The 25,773-nt window shown below is 42.4% G+C and overlaps 2 protein-coding genes across 2 annotated transcripts; both read left to right on the top strand.

Annotated features, from left to right (window-relative positions):
* Positions 1-4,732: 4,732 nt before the first annotated feature.
* LOC117766334 (inward rectifier potassium channel 16-like) lies at positions 4,733-6,012 on the top strand. Its single transcript, XM_034593262.1, has one exon. The coding sequence runs from the start codon at positions 4,733-4,735 to the stop codon at positions 5,876-5,878; it is 1,146 nt and encodes a 381-aa protein (XP_034449153.1). The 3' UTR covers positions 5,879-6,012.
* Positions 6,013-6,804: 792 nt separating this feature from the next.
* LOC117766647 (inward rectifier potassium channel 2-like) lies at positions 6,805-11,219 on the top strand. Its single transcript, XM_034593903.1, has 2 exons — positions 6,805-7,000; positions 9,248-11,219. Exon 2 carries the CDS (start codon positions 9,485-9,487, stop codon positions 10,799-10,801), a length of 1,317 nt encoding a protein of 438 aa, XP_034449794.1. The 5' UTR covers positions 6,805-7,000; positions 9,248-9,484; the 3' UTR covers positions 10,802-11,219.
* Positions 11,220-25,773: the final 14,554 nt, after the last annotated feature.

A 25,773-nucleotide genomic window follows, 5' to 3' on the forward strand; every position in this document is an offset into this window, starting at 1 on the left:
TCATAATTGCCGATAAACCAGGTAGGATGAAAACAAAATTTGCTAACTTCACTTTGCAGCTTTGCACACAACGTCCAGCACACAACAATAAACAAGTGACAGTATATTGTAGAACTGTTTGAGGAGGACTCACTAATGAAACTAGGAATAATTCTGATGCTCTCCAGAGCATCACCACAGGCCAAAGAAACAGGCAGGTTTAAAACAGACACTGCACCAGTATTGCTGCAAAACCGAAAGGAAGAATTTAGGCAAATGCTCAAACCAAATGCAGCGATCTTTGAACTGCAGTTATTTAAGATTATCTTGAACATGGGGCGTGGTTTCATACCTTGATTGACCCGTGATCATTGTCAGTCAGAGCTGAGGTTATCACCCTCTGTTCTCCGGCGTGTCTGGAAAATTACTCTTTCACAAGATTTCCCCACGGCTCAGGCCGCCTCGCGGCCAGGAGCTCCCAGTGGCTCCAGCTGAAGTCAGTGAAGTGATGAAGGCCATTGCTGCCTCTGTTGACTCAACCTCAACCCCTCACCTGCACGACCCTTTAATGCAGCCAGCAAATTGTATAATATGCTGCATAACACACAGTCACACTCAAACGTGCAGATTATTATTGTGAAGTTATTTTAGTTTTCATTTTCTTGACAAATGTTGTGGTGCATGTATCGTGTGATCTAAACTTTTATTGTTATTTATTAGGTTTTTATCAGGTTTATTATGTTTACCTGTGCGTCAACATAGCTGGAAGCAAGAAATTGTGTTACTGTGTGTGCATGTATATAAATACAAAATAACACAAAAACTTGTTGATGGATTTTTACCAAACTTGGTTGGATCGTTACAGAGGAGGGTATCTCCAGATGATTAACTTCTGGAGCTGATTGGTCAAAGGTCAAAGGTCGAGGTCAAGAAAATTATTGTTCGAAAAAACATATTCTTAGATTTCTCAAAGGTATCTCTGTATCCCATAAGACTATATATACACGACCTAAAGCTTATAAAAGATCACATGGTAGAAAATGATGATCATCATGCCATCACTATGACATCAGAAAATGATGTCACACAGTGTAGTAATACATTAGCTTTTCCACACAGTAACATTATTATTAGAGCCACAATCTAAAGCTTCTTTAGACTAACCAATCATTTGTCATTATATGGTATGAATTACATCTTGATGATGTCATAATGAAATGGCATTAATACAATTAAAAAAAGTCTGCATTGCCTGATTGGGATATTTACAGGGCATATGCAGGCAGATCTCCCGAAAACTGTTGGCTATCATTGTGTTCCGTAGCAAAGAAAGTAGAGCTACTTCCTGTCCGTCTGTGTTTTTCGCTTACTCATTATATAGTCGCAGATGAGCTGTTGAGGTTATCTCTCAGAGGAATGTGTCTTATCTCTGTTTTCACATCATATCTAACAAAAGAAAACCAATACATGTTGAATCAGGTCAGGTGAGACTGAAGGGAAGGTCAACAACACCGAAACAACCTTGTTTTGGCGTTGTTGACCTTTTTGTTACCTCTTCGGATGCTCTTATGGCCGTAATAAATGTGGTTTAAAAGTAAGTGGGGTGGCGGTTCAGTTGTGATCTTTCTTGTCTCATCAGAACCAACCTGAGGACAATTGAGACAAAGAAAATCCTTGTGCCGACGGCAGTGAATCTACCTGCTGGAGCAAAGGTTAACCTGAAAGAAATCCAAAGGAAAATTACTCAAATATATGTAGCTGCCATATAACCTTGAATATCATCAACGCTTATCTGCCTTTAGTATCTTGGCAGAACATCTGCAACGAACAGAGGACTTGATGTTTTTGTTCTGACGGAAGCTCTAAAATATTCCATGGGTCATAAATTATACCCGATCGTCCAATAGGCTTTCAGACTTTGAAGTTATTGCTGTGATATCAGGAGAAAAGGAGACTTTGCCTCAGGACCAGCACCCCCCCCCCCCCCCCCCCGACACTCTGCAACCAACACAAGGTGGAGGTTACTTTGACTGCACGTCTCCTAATGCCTGGACACCTGATATCCTCTCATTTCGGCTCTCAGAGTAAGTTGCATATTGAAATATCTTTTTTTAATGATTTATTAAAAATTGAAAAATGAATAAACAAGAGTACTGACAGCGATTTTCGGTATGATGAAAAGAATTGTTCATGTTTAAACAAACTTCATGATACATGTTGACACTATATATTTTTTTTAACTCATATGTGATAGGACTAGCAGGTCAGAGACTTAATTTACAAGCCACAAACACATACCCCAGTGACCTGTTGTTGTCCAGGTACTTACCCTCAAGTATTTGCTGTGTAGAAATCCGGCTACAGCATAACTGTCACACTTATCAGTCAAGTAGTCAACAGGTCATGCATGCATGTTTGCAACAGCTGATTTTATTCTTCTATACACTTTCATCTACTTATCTATCAAATGCTCTCAGTACTCACCGTGCCATTACGCAGTATAGCAATCGATGCAAAAAGAGTAATTATGAGATTACATGTTTGAATGGGGCTGTTTTGCTGTGTCATCTTATAATGTGTCATTTGACCCTTTAATGGAATTAAGTAAAAAAAACTAAACTCTTGCAACAGTTTTCTCCAGAAGGTGTCATGCATGACGGTGCAGATTTCAGATTTCTTTTGTGACTCCTTATTTACTTACATGCTCGGCTCCCACTCATACAGTAAAATCTCATTTATGCAGACGGGAACAGTAATAACTTGACACTGTTGGAAAAAACCCTGAAAGCACTTTGCAGTTACACAATAGGTGTTAAATTAGAACCATTATCATAAAACCGAGATAAACATCGACGGCATGTTCCGAAGGGACTCAATTAAACAATAAAAAGTTGAGATAAAAGTCTGTCTGACTTCATGCAAGGAAGAACACAGCTTTGATAACAGTCTCATTGATCACTGGGTACATGTATTCTGCACTGATTAATGCTTGGATAGGAAACCTTTCATTAGTAATAATTCAAACTGCTGTCAGACTACTGAAGAGAGAAAGTGATAGGAAGAAAAAGCTCTGACTCTGTTGTATTTTGTTTGTCATTGAAACGAAGGTGTTGTGGTTAAAGTTTAACACCGGCAGTAACATGTAGAGGTGAAAGCTGTTAGGGGATAATAATTTACCCTCATTGGGAACAAAATAATAGATTAATAACTTCACTGAGGTTTTGCTTAATTAACCGGGACCAACTTTCTTAGAACAAGTGGAGTAATAACATTGATTGCATAAGCACTCTCCTGTTCACCAAGCGGTATTTCCTTTTATCTGTAGGTTATTGACCTCAAGCTTGAAGTAAATACATACAGACATATAAGTGGATTTATCAAAAACAAGTAATTCTGGGACTCCCCATTGCTTCCCTGACATTATTCTGGGTCACACGTGGAAGGCAACAGACTTTTCCAAAAACTCAAAATTAAATAGATGAGACGAGCTGAATAATAATAAGAGATTCTTCCGCCAGAGAAGATAGATCCCTCTGACACAAAGCTGGTACATGCACAAGGTCAAGCATGAGGAACTTTCTTCTTCCTGGACAAAAATATAAGGTTCTTAGGTTCATGTCACTGGGAACACATAATATAATTTGGAATATGGGGAAAGAAATAAACACATATGCACTTTTTTTTATCTTTTTAACATTATTTAACACTCTATTTATATCATGATTCTTCCAGACTTATTGACCATTCAAAGCAATTCACATCACAAGTCCCATTCACACACACATTCCTACAGCGCGTTGTCTGTCATACACCATTTATACACCATTTATACACTGTCGGATTTATACCAAAAAAAAGTGTCTCAGTTGTTTCCATAGATAAACAGAAACATAGGGAGAAAAATAGAAAAAATATATTTTTTATAAATAACAAATCAAAACACTGCTTCTCTCAAAAAGCAACCAAGCTTACAGAAATCTAAATAAGCAGGAGATCAACATGATAAACATGGCCTTTGTTCGGCGGATTTCCTGTTTACATAGTTGGCAAACCTGATATGTTAAAAGGTTTTTTACGGTTCTCTACAGGTTTCATCCCGACTGTGATTTAAAATAAGATAAGATAAGATAATAAGTCCTTTATTAGTCCCACAACGGGAACTTTTGCAGTATTACAGTAGCAAAGTCAAAAAGCAAGTTATAAGTAACAAGCAATACGTAAGTGTAAGGAATATAAACAAATAATATATAGAAACATATGAATGTATTTAAATGAATGAATTTAAGCATCAACTTTAATGCTTCCACCACACTGATTGATAAAGTGTTTAATGGCTCTTACTTGTTGTTGATTTTTTATTTTTTTTTATTGCAACAAGCAGAATGGAAAATGGAAATCACCTGCATGATGACATTTGGTTGTAATGCGGACATCATGGTGTTTATGGAGAGCTTTTAGCACAGCCGATTTGGACCGTCTCCAGACTGTAATGGAACTCGTGGTAAATAATCAACCAGGAAGAAACTCGTGCTCTTGGAGTACATTTTTCACACCCAGTTCCGGGCACTGCTCAAGTTACTTTCCACTGACAGCTGGAGGCACAGATTGACCCAGGGCTCAATCAAGAAGGGCTCAGTTGAAAAAAGCAAGTCTCAGAGACTTTTACATTTTGGTCACATGTAATGAGTAAGATGCTTAATCCTAAACTTGATTTTCCATCTCATCCCTCTGTGTCTGCAGAAGACTGGTCACAATGAGCACAGCACGGGGCGAACAGGTCGTCATCGATACCAGCTACACCACCATCCACACGCTGGAAAGGCAAAGTGGAAATGAGGGCCGGCGGCTCCGCTACATGCAGAAAGATGGCAGGTTTTCTGTAGTTTTCCAGAAGGCCCCCGGAGACTGGAGCCTATACCTGATGGACTTCTTCACCACTCTTCTGGAAATCCGTTGGAGTGTGATGCTCCTCGTATTCTCCCTTTCCTACATCCTCTCCTGGCTCCTTTTTGGCCTCTGTTATTGGCTCATCGCGTTTGTGCACGGAGACATCGACGACACAGACAACGAACCCTGCGTGTACAATGTGCGCGGCTTCACAGGAGCCTTCCTGTTTTCAATGGAGACCCAGGCGACTATAGGCTATGGCTTCAGGGGGACGAGTGTGAACTGTATCATGGCCATTATCATGGTGACGGTTCAAAGTGTATTCAGCTGCTTCCTTGACACCATTGTCATTGGCGCCGTTGTGGCGAAGATGGCGTCTGCTCGTAAGAGAGCTCAGACAGTGGGTTTCAGCAGCTGTGCAATAGTCAACCTGCGAGACGGGGTGCTGTGTCTGTCATGGCGCCTTGGAGACTTCAGAGGAAATCACATCCTGGATGGGGTAGTCAGGGCCCAGTTAGTCCGCTATGTAAAACAGCAACAGGGGTCTATTGTGATGTCCTATCAGGACCTGGACATTCAGAACAGGGACATTGTCCTCGCCACACCAGCCACCATCATTCACAAGCTGAAGCCCGGCAGTCCCCTCTACAGCCTGGGCCCTGACGACCTGATGGGGGACAACTTTGAGCTGGTGGTGTCTTTCACGTACACAGGAGACTCCACGGGTATGCTCCACCAGACACGCACCTCCTACACACCGGCAGACATCCTCTGGGGCCAGCGTTTCAAGGACATGTTGAAACTGGGCAGCAGGCACTACAAGGTGGACTACTCTCTGTTCAATGTGACCACATGGGTGTCGGTGCCCCAGCTCAGTGCAGAGGAACAAGACAGAGAGAAGCTTCCTGCGGAGGGCCACGGTCAGCTCCTACCGCCAGGCAAGAGAAACGGACACACGTACCAGGTGAATCGTGACATCACGGTGGAGGGGATGCAACAAACCCTCTTGTAGCTAATACGTCACAGTGCACGCTGGACTGTTCCCAGAAGATTAGTTTCTGTCAGGACAGCGTGATGAGATGCGCTCTTGTAAATATATTTATATGTGATATTCAAATGGTTTTTTTTAAGCTTCAAATGAATGAATGAGTCTTGGGTCAAATAAAAGAGACATTTTCCTCATAAAAGTCTTGAATTAGTTTATTTTTCTTCTCACGTGTGTTATAGTAACTAATGTGATGCCGGTGCAGCTCTACACTGCCACCGTGTGTTCACTGAGTATACTCAATATAACAGCACAGATTTAAGTAGACTTTCTCCACAGGAACCAGTGTGTTTGTCTGATTCTCATAGATAGATGGATAGATAGATAGATAGAAAGATAGATAGATAGATAGATAGATAGATAGATAGATAGATAGATAGATAGATAGATAGATAGATAGATAGATAGATAGATAGATAGATAGATAGATAGATAGAAAGATAGATAGAACTATAGAAAGATAGATAGATAGATAGATAGATAGATAGATAGATAGATAGATAGATAGATAGATAGATAGATAGATAGATAGATAGATAGATAGATAGATAGATAGATAGATGGATGATAGATAGAACTATAGAAAGAACTATAGAAAGAACTATAGAAAGAACTATAGATAGATAGATAGATAGATAGATAGATAGATAGATAGATAGATAGATAGATAGATAGAAAGATAGATATGTCTGACACTACACAGCAACTCTTATCTCCAAATTCTTGAAAATTAAAGTCAACTGTGCTGCTCTCCATTGAGAAAACTTCATTTTCATCTTCCTCTCCAGCATTTAACACAAAAGGCTCAGAGCCTCGGACAGGCGCTGCAGCTTCTCATTGGCTGCTGCTGTGACAGGGGGCGGGGGACAGACACACGTGTTGGTTTTTTTTTTTTAAGTCGCTCTTTGACATCGATGTACCTCAGTGCTGCTGGAGACGGTTATGGCAGAATTCACAGCGCCAGACGGGAACTTGAGAGAGCACAGTAAAAGAGAAGCGGGAGTAAAAAGACAGGAAGTGCGCATATTCTGCGCACATGGGACTTATTCCAGGAGGAAAGCGGCAGATTTGCACTGCGAGGACCAACAGGTAGGTGCAATGATTTCTCCCTATTTCTCATATAGTGAGAAATGTATCCTCTGTCTGTGATAACTTAGGGGGAGTGTTGAGCATTTATTATTTACGGGAATTTGTTTTGAAATTTAAAACTAACTGTTTCCTGTTTCATAATATTAATCGTGATGACAACAACAGCATATTTTCTTATTGGTTTAATAGTAATAGTAATAATAATCTATTGTTATTATTGTTATACTGGGACAACGGATACTGCATAATGTTGCAGTTCTTGATCTGAACTCATTATATCTTTGCATAAACTGAATTTATTGATGCTTTACTGAATCCTGTAAATAATGAATAGAAAAATAAGAAATCTGTGAAACTATTCCAAAGTACATGCACCATTATAAAACAACATATTTTGCTAAAAGCTGAGAACAAAACATGCCCGATCTGCTGAATGATTGTCCACACTTATTGATTTTGTGTAATAAAAAATAGAGCAGCTTTATGTAACCAGTTTCCATCTGCCTCAGCTGTTGGCGCTAATTGAGAACACATGCAAAACAAACAATCACAGGTTGTGCAGCCTCTGGAAGCCTTCGCCCGTCGCCGTGCACCAACCTGCAGTAATAAGTGAGGCGATATGGTGAACAGATAAAAAAAGAAGCTATAGTAAACAGTGGCAGAGACAGAGAGAGAAAGAGAGAGGGACATCAGTTAGTGATGTGTTCAGTGTCAGTGTGTTAGAGATTGGATTTGCACTGGAGCATCACCAACGCTAAGTGAAGGCTGCTTTCGATAAAAGATATTACACAAGTACCCTCTGAACTGTCTTTCTGTTGGACGAAGAGGTGACCTCTTGGTGTTTACTTATATTCAGTGGCTGGTATAAATTCTAGGCTTTAATACAGCCTAGTGTTGCTTGCGTTGAATACTCTGTGAAAAAAGAAAATTTGATGAATGACCAGCATCGTGTAAAGAATGAAGGAAACTGTCTTTCTCAGACGGAAAACGTTCGGGTTTTGTGAATGTTGCAGTTCAATAGTAATGAATGGAGCACAAAAACAGACAAATACAGCATTTGCGATATCAAATGAAATTTCTGAAATCCAGAAAACAACATTTTTTGGCCTGCTCCGAGCTGTGAATGAATGGAGCCCCGTAATTCCCAGTAGAGTGCGTGACAGGTTGCTATTTGTAGTCAACCCATGGGTGACATCATCAGTTGTGAAAAGCAAAGAGGATGCAGGAACACATCCCTGTACATCTTACCTCTCGTCACTTGATCAAAACAGGCACAACAATAAGGTGATGGACCGAAATGACCAATGTCCACACGGCGTCCTCTTTAACAACTGCGTCATGTTTTCAGAACTTAAATCAAAGACACAAGAGTAATTTTGATTATTTTTTACCGAAAAGGCTCCTGCGCTTGATTTTTTATTTATTTATCCATTACTTATCCATTAATGGCCTTTTCACTTTGACACAATATAGAGCTACTAAGATGAGATGGAGAGTTATTTTGGCACTAGCAGAGCATGCCTGGCTGACCATGGCTTTTTGTAGCCTGTGGTGTTGCATTTTAATGGACCTTTCGGGCCGCCCACCCACACACACCCACACACACAAACCAGGTCAATAGCTCTTCTAATTTAGCTGTCCTTGTTGCTCTATTACATATGATGCAATCTGTGAGTTTCAGAGAAAGTCTGCCATCCTCTCCGAAAAGCTGCTGGTTGTTAATTAGTTATGGCCGTGCAATGCGAATGTTGTAGCCGACATAGCGTGAAGTGAAATAATTGGTGAGCAGGTTTTAAATGGAACATTTTGAAGCATTGCATTCTCTCGTATGTGCGTTGAGTTTAGAAACACATCTGCACAGTACTTTAACTTTGTTCCAGTGGCTCACAGGATCAACATGAACTTGATCAGTAATTTGACTCAGCTCCCCATGGACTGACCTGCGTAATTAATACTTAGATTAACCAGAGCAAACATCCTCTCCCACTTTGTCAGCTATCTGAGCGCTTGAATAATATGTCTTATCTAGTACTGATAATGCACACACAATGGTTTCCTGTGCTTTCCGAGTGCACTGCATAGGCTGTGTATGTTTTCAACTAATGCAAGAATGGTGTTGTTAACTTTAAGTGTGCGATCCATTATTTAGACAGCAGGTAACCACACACTGACACGTGCTGATCTTTGCTCTGGTTCCTGCCAATTACTTTAAAACTTGTTTTCTCTCTCTCTTCGTAATTACCACAGCCCACTTCACTGATGAGGTCCAAACCAGCCGTCAGAGAGGAGTGACCTGCTCTCACCGAAGGTGCATGCCTGCAGAAGCACAGGCCCAGTCTCTGCCGATCCCCAGCAGTCCTGCTGTTCACATTTTCTGCTTGAGTTTGTCCCCAGGATCATTCAAAACTGTTTCTCCAACGCTTCTACCAAAAACTTAGACTGTTTTCCAAAGCAGAACCGGCCCAGCCCTCCCAGGCGGAAGTAATGGGGAGTGTGCGAAGCCACCGCTACAGCATTGTGTCCTCTGAGGAAGATGGCATGAAGCTGGCCACTATTGCCGTCCCGAATGGCTACGGAAACGGCAACGTCAACAAGGTGCACACAGAGCGCAAATGTCAGAGCCGCTTCGTCAGGAAGGATGGTCACTGCAATGTGCAGTTTATCAATATGAGTGAAAAAGGCCAGCGGTACCTGGCAGATATCTTCACCACCTGTGTGGACATTCGCTGGCGCTGGATGCTGCTCGTATTCTGCCTTTCTTTCCTGCTGTCGTGGTTGTTTTTTGGCTTTGTCTTCTGGGTAGTTGCCCTCTCTTATGGAGACTTAGGGAATAAGACTCAGGTGTGTGTTTCCAATGTGGACAGCTTCACCGCTGCTTTCTTGTTCTCAGTGGAGACCCAAACCACAATTGGCTACGGTTATCGCTACGTGACAGAGGAGTGCCCCGTTGCAGTCTTTATGGTCGTCTTCCAAAGTATTTTGGGCTGCATCATTGACGCTTTCATCATCGGTGCGGTCATGGCCAAGATGGCCAAGCCCAAAAAGAGGAACGAGACCCTGGTGTTCAGCCACTATGCGACAGTGGCCATGAGGGATGGCAAACTGTGCCTGATGTGGCGAGTGGGGAACCTGAGGAAGAGTCACCTGGTGGAGGCCCACGTCAGGGCTCAGCTCCTGAAGTCCCGCACCACCGCAGAGGGAGAGTTCATCCCTCTGGATCAGGTAGACATCGACGTGGGCTTCGATAGTGGCATTGACAGAATATTCCTGGTGTCTCCGATCACCATTGTGCATGAGATTGATGAGGACAGCCCGTTTTATGAGATGAGTAAACGGGAGTTGGAGACAACAGAGTTCGAGATCGTTGTGATTCTGGAAGGCATGGTCGAGGCTACAGCCATGACCACTCAGTGTCGGAGTTCGTATGTGGCCAGCGAGATTCTGTGGGGCCACCGCTTTGAGCCGGTGCTCTTTGAAGAGAAGAACTACTACAAAGTGGACTACTCACGCTTCGAAAACACCTACGAGGTGCCCAGCACGCCCGACTGCAGCGCTAAGGAACTAGCAGAGAGGAAGTCCAACGAATCCAGCTTGAGGAACTCCTTTTGCTACGAGAACGAGGTGGCTCTTGAAAAAGTCGAGATGGAGGAGGACTTTGAGGAGGATGTGACCAGGCAGATGAGCGGTGTTGAGGTCGGCGCACCCGAGGACACAAACACAGATGCTGTGTCAGACTCTGAATGCAATCTGGACACTTTACCTTTAGAATCAACCCCCCTGACGGCAGAATCAGAAATATGACTGCAGGGGAAAGAGGGCTAAAACACTACCACAGGGTATGTTGAACTTCGGTCCAGACTGCTGTTGTCAATAATGCATGACACTTTGAAAAGACTGTGATTTGAGTTTGAAATTCTCTATGCAGAATCTTATGCACAAGACACCAACAAAGTACAATCTATGCATATGGTCAAAATGGTGGTTAATGAAGTGGCTGCATAAAGATAAAATGGCGTAGATGCCTGTTTCTGTGCATACTGGCCTAAATGGTTCTAGTAGAATAGCCAATTGGGTTGACTACATTTGTTAATTTATTCAAGTCTATATGTCCAGGATGAACATTTTGCATTGAGCATCCTGCATGTAATACAATTTTTTTTTGGTGTGTCATAAAAGTCACACAATATTTTTTTCTGGCTAAAATAGTTTAATATATTTAATTTTCTGATTTGATTTCAAATGGCAACTTAAATGTATGCATTTTTAATCATTTTGAATTCAACAAGCGTTTTAAAGGCGACTAACGTCGAAGTTGAATGACTTGCACAAGACAGGCTACTGTTTGTTAATGAGCTGGTCTCTTAGCAAACTGTGCGTCTAAATGTCCTTCGGTGTGACGGTCCGGGTGTGTGCTCATGACGCTCGTGGTCTTGCACAGACGGTGAGCGCCGGCGCACTACGCTCCTCAGCCTATCCTCTTTTCTGAGTAAAGCATCTATTGCAACGTGTGCCTTAACAAAAGTCTCAGTCCCGGCGGAGGCGCTCAGCAGGTTTTGGCTTCGACTGAGCACACACTGCATTAGATGTCATGGGAGGAGGCATTCAGAGGTGATTCGCAGTACGGCCCCACTTCTCACAGGTCTCCATGTTCTAAATGTGCAATACAGTCCAGTGGTAGAATGTGACTGGAGGCTTGAGCCGAGCGGAGGTTATGAATGTTGATGATAAGTGCTGCTAAGATACATATTGTGTGTATAGAGAGAAATCTAGGAGCCAAAATGTATTATTTGTCTTTTAAAGTATCCACTTTGACGATTGCAGATGCAGCCTATAATGTTATTTTTAGATGTAGACGAGCATGATTCTGTCAGTGTGTTTTCCAGAGCTTTAGTGCACTTTCTTCCTCACCAGAGAATTTACCCCCCAACAGAAACTGCTGTTTTTGTTTTTTTACCCAAAGCCAAATGTGTACATATATATATATAAGAGACAAACAAACTTATCTGCTAGTTGATTTGAAACCTGAGCTTCTCCTCATCTAACAGTGACTGGCTGTTGCACCAATGATTTACTTGAGTTGATTCTTTTTTTTTAACGTAGTCTCTTCTGCATATAAACATCAGTGTTCTTGGCGTGGTAGAACCCTTTCACTTCACCACTGCAGGTCTTGTGAAGTTATTTGTCGTTGCTGAATGGGACCTTGTCTCATTAAAGATCAGGTCAGTCGACTCATATTTCATTTACTGTCACAAATCCGTTTTTTTCTCTTTGGGTGTTGTCGTGACACAGTCATGCTCGGATAACGTCAGTGGGAAGCCACATACTGTGCTGCTTCTCTGGTAAGGAAATCTGTTCTCACATTGGCACTTCTCCTGCTTTATGTCTTCATTTTTCTACCAGGGTCTTCCCACCTTCCTGCACAAACTAGAGACTGTACAGATTTTTTTTTATAATGCAAATACTGTATATTGATATTGCAGTTGTTGAAAACTGTTTATGTTCTTTTTTTTTTTTCAATAAAAACGTAACAAAAATCATTATCAAGTTGAGGCATTGATTGTAAACAACAAATACATGTATGACTTTTGAACTGGTTAATAAATAGTACCCATCATTCTATGTTTAGCTCAGCGACGCATCTACAGGGCAAGGATTTTCTCAGGATTTGCATCTTGACCAGAAATGTCTGACACCTGCAGCTGGTGAGCAGAGGCCCGCTCAGTTTGAAGCTGTGGCTCAAATTCCACACTTTTAGCTGTCAAAGCTCACACCATCATTTACTGTGAAAGTCCTCAGAGACCCTGATGCTATATCAGGCTGCTCCGCTGGAAATGATTCGACGACAGCAGTGGAAAGAACACCTCATCCCATTTATCTCTTTCAGTAAACTGTGGAAAATAAGTGTCTTCTGGGCCATGAGGTGTCCTGATGAATGGTGTGAATGTGTAGATTTAGCTGGAATATAATCTGCTGGAATGACTCAATCCTCCCTTAATCATCTGTATTTTTTTGGGTTTTCACAAAATTCTGGCTTCTTTCAGAGAATTCTGAGAACAGTGAAATATTTGTGGTTGGCGACCTTACTCTAAAACCATGCAGACTAACACATTGCATAATAATCTAATAGAGAGGAAGCAGCCAGCGTTGTGTGATCAGCCACCAACTCCTCTAAATTTGCAAAAACCACTATAAACGGATGACCCTGTGTCTGCAGTATGACTGCATCTGTCAGCATATTTAGTTAGTTTCCATCCACGGCCGTGTTCCGCCAGCATGAGACGTAGTCGGGGGACCTATTGATCAGACGCGTCCACAGGGAGGCAGTGAGCCGATTTGATCTGGTTCTCCATAGGAAGTGGGTGCTGCCTCTGGGCTTTTTCCACATTAGCCAATGAAACAGCTACAAAGCTCCTGCTTGGGGTGAAAACAGGGACTTTTTTTGTTTAAAAAAAGAAAATTTCAGGTAATTCTCACTAAATTTGTCTATCACAGCGTACATTTTTAAGAATTTTCTTTTTTGTTGTTTTTTGACGACTCTACGTGCCTTTTGATCATTTATTGCTAGGTTCCGTTTAAAAAGATCCTCTTGATTTCAGCCCCATCACCTAAAGTTCTGCAACCTCTGCGGTGACATTTAACTGCGGCTGGATGGCAGCTGCTCGGTGGCTGCACTGTTTGAAAGAAATTGACAGCCCGTGTTGGCCGCAGCGCTCCCGTCAATGTCGATGATGACGTCTCTCCGGCGAATTCCCCTGAACTTGCTTATCAACAGGCTCGACCTTCACATGAGCTGGGTGAACAGAAACATAAACAGTTAGGGCAGCATATGACACGTAGCACTTGATTTATCTGTTTAACGTTAAATAAGGTAACAGTTTCCATACACATATTGGCCATCGGACATATTCCATGCTCGGGACCTCAGCGTGAACCGATAAAAAGTAAAGATATGACCAGTGGACGGGTAGCATACCCCTCGTGAAAGCACAGGGACACCCCTGTTTAATCTCAGTGACTGTCACTTAGGGAAAGTTTATACACATAATTTTTACAGAGTGTTATAATCACAGGCACATTTACTGCTCAGGAGGAAGTGAGTGTCGTCCTTCCTGAACATATTTAGAAAGAGTATTATATCAGAAGAAATGATCTGACTCTGGTCTTATATGGGACACATCCACAGCCTGTCGCTTCATAAATAGCTGTAACTACATGTTCGGCCTAAATTCATGTCTTGTGTGTGCGGCAGAGGTAATAGAAAACATTAAAACTGTAAATCAGATGGCAGATAACAACAATCGAAGGTTTAAAACTTAAAATAAAAAAATAGAACAGCTCAGGTGACCAAGGGAATAACACATTTATAAAGGGAAAAAGAGAGAGAGAAAACAGAAATGCCCCATATAATGGCAGATATTTATTTTAAATTTGTTCTAATAAAGCACGCATGACATCACACACATACATACACGCATACAAAGGGCTTAGTATAAAAAACAAAAGAAAAAAATGACACAAAACATAACAGTGACATTTGTAAATAGCATAATGTCACTCATGGTGAACTTCAATTCATAGAGGCTAAAGGCCCAAACATTTTATGAATTCCCTCACTGATCATCTCCCGGGTAATTACTTGTGAAACTGGTAAGTTCTGTGTCGACTGATGAAATGAGTTGTTGAGGTGCATGTTTGGTAGTTTGCGATGCTGCTGAAGCCCATCCGAAGATTCAACAGCATTTGACAGATGTGTCGTTTCTGTTACGATACGTCACTTCTGAGAAAGCGGTGCAACGATCTTGGCAGTAAAATGAGGCCGTAGTAGCAGTGACGTCCACGAACTGTAACCTCTCAGTCAAAGTGACTGATTGCCTCGATGTGTCTGGAAGTGGGACAGCGAGCTTTCCCCCCGAGGATTAGAGCCGATGCAAGTCTGTGGAATGTGCACGATGGTGGCTGTGACCTTGCTTTTATAACATCTCCTGCTACATGTTCTTCTCATAGCAAGATGGGAATTGACGGGATGTTGAGGCCTGTGATCAAATACAAACAGCTCCCTTTTGAAATGCAAGTATATTAGAAATCATCAGCAATTATTTGTGCCCTGTCATTTGCGGCGTCATTGAAAGCCTTGCAGCACAACTGGCGCAAACAAAAATCTGCGTTACACATCCTCCTAGAATCTAGTGGGATTAAATAAGGTAATTATATAATTCTGATGACGATTGCATAATGCCTGCAGTGGATTTGACGGTGCAGCAAAGACCTGCTGTCTCATGCAGCCAGCCAGTCGATGCATGATGGCAGCGGGATGACGGAGGACTCGTGGCGCCCGAGGGTCAAACATGCTGATGTTCATCTGATGTCTTTGTGACCTGCAATTAATGTGGAGAAATGCAACCTGAAGTCAGGAGTGGTGTGCCAACATGGATTCAAGACGAGGTGGCGGATGCAAGCACACACATTGGTTCAGGGGCTCATAATACAGCCAAATATCGCATATGCAATTTAAGTTTGTGTAGGTAAAACAAATAGTTGTTTTGCATGTAAAGGTCATTCAAAAAAGCTTTTTTGTTGTAATCCCACATAATTCTGTGCAATTGATCAAATTAAAATTTGTCTGATGAAGCCTGATTTGAGATATTACAATACACTCAAGTAAATTATCCCGTAAACAGAATTGTTTTGTTGGACTCATAAAGGTTAGTTAACGTTTAACAGCACCGGAGTATCAGATCACAGATTTCATCAAACAAACAACAGCTGACACACTTGCCAGTATCGTCTACAAGGGTTAGAGGGGGGGGGGGGGGGGGGGGGGGGGGGGGGGGGGGGGGGGGGGGGGGGGGGGGGGGGGGGGGGGGGGGGGGGGGGGGGGGGGGGGGGGGGGGGGGGGGGGGGGGGGGGGGGGGGGGGGGGGGGGGGGGGGGGGGGGGGGGGGGGGGGGGGGGGGGGGGGGGGGGGGGGGGGAGGGGGGGGGGGGGGGGGGGGGGGGGGGGGGGGGAGCGTGTGTGAAGGGGATTTCTGGCGTGCGACAGTGAAACCCCTGAGAGAAATGTGTCTCCTCATCATACAGTTAGTTTTTAGTGTCAATTAGTGGTTTACTAGCTGTATTTTTGTAAACGTAATTATTTTATCTGTCACTTTTTTAAAATAGATTTACAATACTGATATGACAATGTCTCTTTTGCCCTGTTTCGCTTGGTAGTTTTCCTCTCCTTACATTTCATTCTAGTTTCCAATTTATGAACTATAATAACCTGACATGACCTCATAAACACACACACACAGACACACACACTCTCTCTCTCTCTCTCACACACACACACACACACACACACACACACACACACACACACACACACACACACACACATACACACACCTCACAATCATTTCAGCGCTGACAGCTGAGTGTCTCATGACACTCAGGGGAGGAATAGGAGAATCCAGCAGGTACAATATGTTGGACAGGATTCAGGCTTTTTCCATTCCCCCAAGCCTGCTGAAAGTGAATATTTATATTTATCCTCGGCGGGTGTGTCTGGTCACATAAGCAGCAACAAAAGACATTTGGCACATCTCAGCTTATACGTGCAAATGTGCGTTTATCCATCAGCGCACTTTAGTTCGTTTATTGATTTATTTTTACTCTTCACGGCATTTCCTTGTCATTCAAAAAATACAAAAAGGTGAATATACATTGACAGTCTTGCACATTGTTGTTTCTCCGTCAGTAAGCGGCCGTGTGTCCATGCCACCGACCTTTATCCGTCTGGCTCGGGTTCTTCTGACCTTGACAAATACACTCAGAGCCAGGAAACAAAAGTGATACCTACTTTATGTTCATTGTTGGCTCTTGGCCATGTCGCACCTCTCACTGAGAGAATTTGGCTCGGTACGGTGTCACACTGTTGCCTATGGAGGTGCAACAGCATGTTAGCCACAGCACTGTGCACTAAGCCTCCCTGGCCTCCATTTACGATACCTGGCTCCCTGATAACAAGCCCTGCCAGGGAATATAGATTAACCTGCAGAAAAACATTTAAAACCAGTAAATATCACTGATCTGAAGGTGACAGATCAGCAACGCTCTTCCGTTTGTTTGTGATATTTCTTGTTTTTTTTCGCATTTTTCTGTGTTTGATTATCCTGCAGTGGCCTTTGTCAAGTGTCCCCTCAAAAAACCAAAAAAAAACTCTTACATATCAGTGAGCGAAGCCTGGGGGAGATGATGAAAAATAAAGTAATTATATAAAAGTGTTTCGTTCGTAACATGGGCGATGTCCATGATGGAGATTTAAAGCACAGGGGACACTTGAGAGGGGCTTGTTTATGAGGACAGCTGAGGAGATATGGATACCTCTGAACTGTGTCCAGCCCTTCAGTGATGAAGGTTACCGCCAAACTGGTCCCACCAGCCATTCATACATTCCCACTGCATAGACTGACAACAGTGCATTGTCTGCCAAACTGTCCTGGCTCTATTTCCTTGTTTTTGCACAAGGATTGCTCTCTTTAAAAGGTTTATACAGTAAATTCAGGTGGAGAATTCAGATGTAGGAAGACTGTGCCCCACATTTATACACTAAGACACATTCACAGAAAAGATCCACTCTTTCACTTCATTCAATCACATATTCTCAGCCTTCCCTGGAGATTCACTCTGACCACAAGCCTGTTTCTGTACCCGGCACTGCTGCTGGCTCCAAGTTAAAGGCTTCTTACTGTATGTTGTGCACCTGTTTTTGTGAATGGAGCTTTACTCGAACTGCTTAGTGCACCAGCCCCCCTCAGGAAGAAGCAGCCTCCGCACATGAAAGAGCAATAAGAGTGGAAAAACCACAGCCAGGGTTACTATAACGATATCTGGGCAACCAGCGACATCATCTCCGGCCTCTGGAGGATGGACAGGGACAGAAAGAAACTTGGAAGCAAACTCTTGTTGTTTGCTCGGTGTCCAAAGATAGATGAGGATGATGATCGAATGACATGATTATTTTTGGGGCTCATATTGACAAGCACATGCACATTTCTTCATGACTAAAATGTTTTACATAGCTTTGCTTGATATATCTCTGTGACTCCTTTTGGTTTTAATTATTTGAAATGAATCATGCATGTAACACAGAATATATACGTTTTGTCATTTGATGAATTATATCAGCGAAGCGTTAAATTAGGTTATTGATTCTCACCATGTCAAAGTTAAGTTACCTCTTGGTTTTGAGACCTTTTGAAACTGAAAGCTCGAGTAGGAAGTTGGAGGTGTTAAACCTTAAAGGTTTAGTGTGTAGAATTTTGTGATATCTAGTGGTGAAGTTGCATGTTGCAGCTGAATATCCCTCACCCTCCCCTTCCAAACATTAAAGAGAACCTGAGGTCGCTTTCAGTTGGCATAAAAACTCAAAGATGTTTAGTTTGTCCAGTCTGGGCTACCGTAATAAACATGGTGGCCTCCGTAGAGAGGACCCGCTGCAGATGTAAATATAAGGTATTCAAATATAAAGGGCCCATTTTAGGGTAAAGAAAACAACAATTCGTAAACAATTTAGACGAAACACACTTGTGAAAACATCACTATAGGATACATTGATATTCACTTTCTGCCAATAGATCCCTTTCACCTAATCTTACACACTGAACGTTTAAGGATGTGAACATTTTCCAGATGGAAAGTGTCTGGTGAAAAATTCCACCGAACTCAATTCTGGGAAACTATAGAACAGTTTAACAAGACTTAAACGTTATTAAAACCTGAATTCAGTTTTTAGACATTAAAATAAAGAATTGTTACATATTATATATTTAATTACCTGATTCTGGACACTGAAAATTATTATTATAAATTAAATTATATAATATCGTTACTCATATTGCATAATGCTTGTTGACACTCCAAAGCCACTGAAACTAAAAACTAAAGGTTTAGGTTTTGCTCATGTGCTCCCTTACTGCATAAATGAACAGAAGTTTTCATTATCAAGTGCTCATTAATTATTTGACATGTTTCCCCATTGGGTTCATAGTAAATTGCTTTCACAGATAAAATGTTGCCCTGAGCACCTGCTTTAGATTCCCCTTGGCATAAAGTCAGGTAGAAATGGTGTCAGGATACAGATCCCTGTCCGGGGCCAGGATCGCCATCTCATCCAGCTCATACTGTACCTGTTCATCATGGGAGGGAGGAAGTCGGAGGTACAGCGACGCACTCACCCAGACACAGAAAATCAGGGCACAAGGCAAAAGCGATCATCCTCCTCCCCACTAAAGATTTAATTCACACAGAACAAGATTAGAGGATCCAATCAGTGGTGACATTGAGCCTGGCACCCAGTGGAATGGGACACCAGGGAGGCCTAATCACCCGCACTGCCACCGCTCTGCTGCACCGAGCCAATCAAATCCCCTTCAGATGAAGCAGATGGTCGATATCATCTCCGTTTTCTAGGTGAGATTATCTCCCCGGCTTCAGACCCTACAGGTGAATGTTTCCTGCGACATCCGGTGCGGGGTGCTGAATTTCCCATGTTGTCAAGCTATACCTGAGACCCAGAATGTACAAGGATTTAAAGCCATGTAAACGGCAGGCTGACAAAGATTTTGAATTTTCAAGTCAAATCTAAAATATCACAAATTGTAAAAGTAAAAGTTTTTATTGACTTAACACAGGCACGCACACAATCTTTCAATTAAATGACATTTCACTGTTAATAAGCAAACAGCTACTTCATTCTAAAAATAACAAGTGATCTCCTCATTCTGCTCAGAGTGCAATTTCTCCCAACAAGAAGATTACTCCTTACGTCACAGCACAATTTTCTCCCCTGTCCGGTGTGAGATTACAGAGGTGGCTTATGCTTGGTTTAAGCAGGTCCGCCATAAGGGAAGCAATGCAACACAAGCCCTGCAGGAGATGACATGTGACGTCTGATTAGAGAGTCCTCAGTGGAGAGAGAGAGAGAGAGAATAAGAGCGGGTCAAGGTTGACGCGATGGGCAAGTTTCTAGTGATCAGAATCAAACACAGAGGTTTAGGGTCACACAATATTATCATCAGCCTTATCATCTTAAATGTAATCTGATTGCTCCGGAATATCAGTGCCTCGGAATAGCATAAATTGTCAAACATGTGTAATATACAACACTGACACCGAAACAGCAGACGCACACAAAAACACACAACATCTCTCCTGGTACGATGCCAAGAAAGGAGCTGGTCTCCAGTGTGGTCTAATTAATGCGATGTACAAGGCCGACAAGTGTAACGGAAGCCGTCTCTACTCCAGCAGTGCGCCGAAAACAGGGCAGGTCGCCCGTTGTCCGCCGACAGGAACGGGTAACAGGAGAAGAGCGGCACGCCACCTAAGAACGTCCCTGCCTCAGAGTGAGGGCTCAGCGTTACACTCGAGGAGCTCAGGTGAACATTGTTGAGTTCTGATCTTTTGACTTTCCTTGTCACTTACACCACCGGACGTGCAGCGCGAGGCCCTGGCGATTAAGAGTCAAGCTGCGGATACCAACACAGGCCGAGTTACACAAAGGACAAAATAAAGGAGTGTTTGAAGTGAGTTTTCTTTTTCTTAAATCCATGAATTCGGAGCACATACAACATCTGCCTTTGTTCAAGGACCAGGGTTATTTGTGTTATTTAAATATTGGTAGATTTGTAAATCTGGTCCAATTTTAAACGCTTTACCGAGTCTACTTTAGGAACAATACATCAACCCATTTATAAGGGACAACAACTCCCTTTCAAGTCTATTCTCTCTTTAGGGCGTTTTCCGACCTGAAAGTCTGGACCATGGTCCAAACCAAGCTCAATGTTTTTGTTAGATTGTTTACATTTGATGACGTTAGTGTTAATTTCACTTTGCAGTTTGTGGAGTGGACTTAAAGGTTCAGTGTGTAAGATTTAGGTGAAAGGGATCTATTGGCAGAAATGTAATATGAAATAATCCTAATTATGTTTTCACTAGTGTGTTTCATCTAAATTGTACAAATTATTGTTTTCTCTGGATTGGGCCTTTTATATTCAAATACTTTACATTTACATCAGAAGCGGGTCCTCTCTACGGAGGCCGCCATGTTTTTTTACAGTGGCCCAAACTGGACAAACTAAAGACCTTTTGAGTTTTTATGCCAACTGAAGGCGACCTCAGGTTCTCTTTCATGTTTGGAAGGGGAGGGTGAGGGGTATTCAGCTGCAACATGCAACCTCACCACTAGATGTCACTAAATTCTACACACTGAACCTTTAAGGACTTCGGTTTGAGATATACAGTATATGTCCAGTCATCATCAGCTGGGCTGCATCTACATATACTTGACATGGATTGGCTTGTAAACGGGAGTGTGTTTGACGTTGGCGTGTTTGTCAATTCGTCTGGATGACGATAATTGGAGAAAATAATTGGAGCAGTTGACTTTTTCTTTATTTTGTTGCCACTGTAATATCGTTATGATATTACATTATTATGAATTATTATTTAAGCAATTCTGCGAGACATGTTCCACTTCCCAACTTCGTGCAAATGGTCCAAAAGTCTGAGCTATCCCAAAAAAATGTTTTCACACTGCAAATGAACTGAAATGGTTCAGTTTGATCCGACCTGAGACGACCTCTGTTGTCGGATTAAATTGTGCTCATAGTCCGAGGCACCTTTCACATCTGTCATAGTTCGGACTACACTGAAAGTCTGAAGGTGATAGCACCTTAGTGGACCTTCAAAGGCCTCAGGATGAGGACTGTCTGAGGCCTTTCCACTTCTCCCGCTCGGGACTTAATCCTCAACCTACTCTAACCCCTGCCTCGACAGTCGGCCTCAGACACACTTACACATGCTGTACATTTTCTTGTGGTTCTTCTCTATGGTCACATTGTCAATTTGAAAGTGTCCCAGAAGTGTAAAACCAAATCTTTTTCCAACGTCTCTGTATCTTGTCATTGAATAAATGTAGCCAGGTGACCCATATGATGCAAAGGCATGGTAACAGTGGCTGCAGAAAGATATCCTCAGAGGAACCGCGTGATCGAGCTTCATGACCGAATCAGGCTGCATCACACTTAGAAGACTGGAGGAGGTTTATATATAAAATGAAGTCTCAGCGGTCTGATTCTTTTTTAGTCCTGGTTGTTTTGCATTAACAGGCACAGACATGCAGTGAGGCAGCGTTGATGAGAAGCGTCTCTCTACACTCACTGTCACTGGGGATGAGCATGTTTCCATTAGACCAGCTGGGCTCTAAACGCATCCACTCTCCTCCAAGAAAGCAGCCTGGGTTAGGGGGCCACTGCTCTTTCACTTCTCCTGTCCCTGCGCGGCCGGCCTCGCTCCCCGCCATGAGAAACCAGGGGCCATGTGATGGCAACAAAGACAACACTCCTCTGCTGACCTCACTCCAGTGTCAACAGCAACAGGTGGCCAGAGGCAGGGGAGACACTGTTTAGACTTAAGGGAATCTGTCCCGGGGGGGGGGTGGGGTCTTTTACTTTGAATATGAAGTTTACCAACTGCGTGCAACACAGCTTTTAGTGTGTATGACTGAATTATGAGCACTATATGTTTTCGCCTGAGACTCTTTTTGATCGCCGTATTAGCCTGGCCGTGCTGAGGAAATTAAAGGCCTCTCAGCTGGTGACCTATTTATTGGTTCGAAGCAGAAAAAACATGCTGCTAACATTATCAAGAGTCTGTTTGTTACAAGGGATGACAAGCGATAGGAAGAAATTTGGAAATAAAGAAAACTGAAATAAGAGGTAAGCGAAAGAAAGGGTAAGAGCGGGAGTACAACAGAATCTTATCATTCACAGCTCTTTACAAGCTTTTAAGAAATAAGTAAAGTAGCTACTGAGTATTATGGTTGCACTGACAAAGGTGGTCTCACCAGTATTTAAAGGCTCATTTCTAAAAGCTGTAAATCCACTTTGAAAATTGGCTTGTGCCCTGAATGCCTCAAGTTGTGCTCTATAGGCATAGTTGGCTTTGATGTTAAACGTCAGCATGCTAAAATGCTGGCTGCAGTATAGAGCCTGAATCCTCCATGTTAGTGGATGGAACATGGACCAAGCTATAAAGTAAAAATACGCAACTTTTTTCTCTAATGTTTGGTGGTTGATATCACATGTCCAAGTGCTATTTTTTTCTGTAAGTTTGATTTTTTGTGCTTATTTTGATACAATAAAAACTGGGTGAAACGTCCTGATTGACAGCTGAGACTGACTCACGATTGGTCAAGCGTGTGCATCGGCAGGACCTCCTTCCCCTCCTTGCTAATGCACAGACTCTAGCTCGTAGTGCCCAAGACGTCAGTGTTCGAATATTTTGGCTTCATTTCTGGATAGTGGGAGGAAGTGGAGATGCATCATCCATCTTTATATACAGTCTACGATGCAGAGCCTAAATTAACGTGTATACTATTTCATGTCAAAATGGCAGCTGTGAGCCTCGAGCTTTTCTCAATAGGAAAATCACAATGGCTTCAATTTCTGTGCTGCTATAGGAGATGCTGCTTGGGATAAGAAAAGTAAACTGCAGGAAGACGTGCTGAATGAGAGCGTTACACAAGCTAGTGAAAAACAATTTTTTAAAAAAACAAAAAAACATTGAACTAATGATGGAACTGCGCCTAATCTGGAGATCAGCAGTTGTCAAAATCATCCTGAGGTGACCGCACTCACAGTATTAGACCGGAGGCTCCAACAAATATTGAGCATCCATTCATGTTGTTCAGGAATATTCTAGTAGTTTGAGTAGTACTCGAGTGCAGTGTCTCTCCTCATTTGCTCGGCTGCCTACCACAACATAACTGGTGGATCAATAGATGCTTGTCAGTAATGCTGGAGGTCATCAATGGAAACACGGAAGCACATTTATGTAATCAGGCGAATGGGAGATGTCAGGACAAAGAGAAAAAAAAGGTCTAGTTTAGTTTAGAGAACGAAACCCCGTGGAATTATGAATAAAATTCCAGCATGTGTGTGAAAAAACAAAACAAATTGACGCGAGTTCATTTGACCAGATGGAGACAGCTGTGGTTTGACAGGAGAGGCAGGAGAGGGTGCCCTGCCTCGCTGCAGCTGTCCCACCCGTCCATCCCATGCTACGTCTTCTTCCTACAGCAGCGAATGCAGAGATATTACATTTCACCTTGTTTGGCCGTGCCGAGTTTTAAAATAGTCCAAATGTTCCGAATCATGCAGTCAACAACACACGCCCTCCCTGTGTGTATAGCCGGCCAGCATCTCGTGAATGTGGAAACTGTAATTATTCACAGAAGCAATTCTACGGACTATCACTGACGATTACGGCCTCCGTTCATGTTTCATAGTGAATGTGGTGACTTCATGCTGTGTATTTTTTCCCCGCCGAGTGGTTGGCAATACATCGCTTGACTAAACATGGTGTCGGCAGGAAGTTGGCAATTGGAGAGAGCGCACATCGCTCACCTTTGATTAAATATGCTGTCATCTGCAATTTATGATGGTGGTCTCCTCTTTCTCTCACATGCACACACACACACACACACATATCAACCTGCTCGTAAAAAAGATCACGCTGGCAGACTTAGGCTTCTCTTCTGTTTATCATTGTGATGGACGAGGTCCGATTATGCTTTAATCCAGGCTCAACTGTCAAATCTGTCAATGTATCAGCTTCAACAACAGAAGAACTAACCTCGCACAATCCAGCAAACTTTTTCAACTGGATTGTAAGGGTGTGTCCTAGAATATACTTTGAGCAAAACGCAAAAGAGCGATCAATCAACCAAGGTTTAGAAATCTTGCTCAAGTGGGTGCCACTCATGATCTACGATGCCCTTTCCTGTTTCTATTCAAAGCTTCAAATATTCAAACAATCAAGACCCAGCGCCGTGCCCTCGTATCTGACGCCATGTAAGAGCTGTATCATAACTCCTTTCCACTGGATTCAGACATCTGAGAAGCTGAAAAATACAACAGTGGATATTCCCGAGCTGCTGGCCCTTTTTTTTATTCCCAGAGATCTCACGAAAGCATAATTATGTAATTGCCTCATCCTGTATGAGTCCCTCTGAGACATTTTCCTTTCTGCAGGAGATATATTCATGGCCTAGCGTCTGCTTTGTCACCCAATCCTTTGAATCCAGAGAGCACAGAACTCCCCTCGAGGCTTCGGACAAAAGGGAGGAAGTTTACATCAAACATTGCACAAGTTCCCTTGAGGTTAGACACTAGCATTGGCATTATAACACCAACATTAGATTTGACCATGCTCTTTATGCTGCAGAACTTATCTGAACCCTTCTCTCCATGTAATGACCCAGATCACACGGGGGGGATCGATACACTTTTTTGTACTCCGGTGGAAACTATACTTACTCTTGTTTTGTACTTATTTATAAAAAATATTGGGCTTTATTAATAGATTTATTTGGCAGCTGTAGTTACCAGAAGCAGTTTTGAATCAAGTGTAGTCACTACTTACAGAACAAAACAGCCAGGTCTTTGAGATGAGCAGTTGTCGAGAAGACAAACTCCTCCATTTATTTTAAGCTGCACTTCTCTCAGCTCTGGTTACCATGTTTAAAAAAATGAATAATAATTAAATGGCATGTTATGTAATAACATAACAATGACAGACCCATTTTTGGCAGCATGGTGAATGTACTTTAATACTTCCAGTACATTTAGGGTATATTTTCTACAATGGATTTTGCAGGACTGGGATAGTTTGTGATATTGAGTAAAGGATATTTTTGGATCAGTTGCATTATATATCTATTTCTTAACTT

Source organism: Hippoglossus hippoglossus, chromosome 8 (genome assembly GCF_009819705.1).
Source record: "Hippoglossus hippoglossus isolate fHipHip1 chromosome 8, fHipHip1.pri, whole genome shotgun sequence".
Classification (NCBI taxonomy): domain Eukaryota; kingdom Metazoa; phylum Chordata; class Actinopteri; order Pleuronectiformes; family Pleuronectidae; genus Hippoglossus; species Hippoglossus hippoglossus.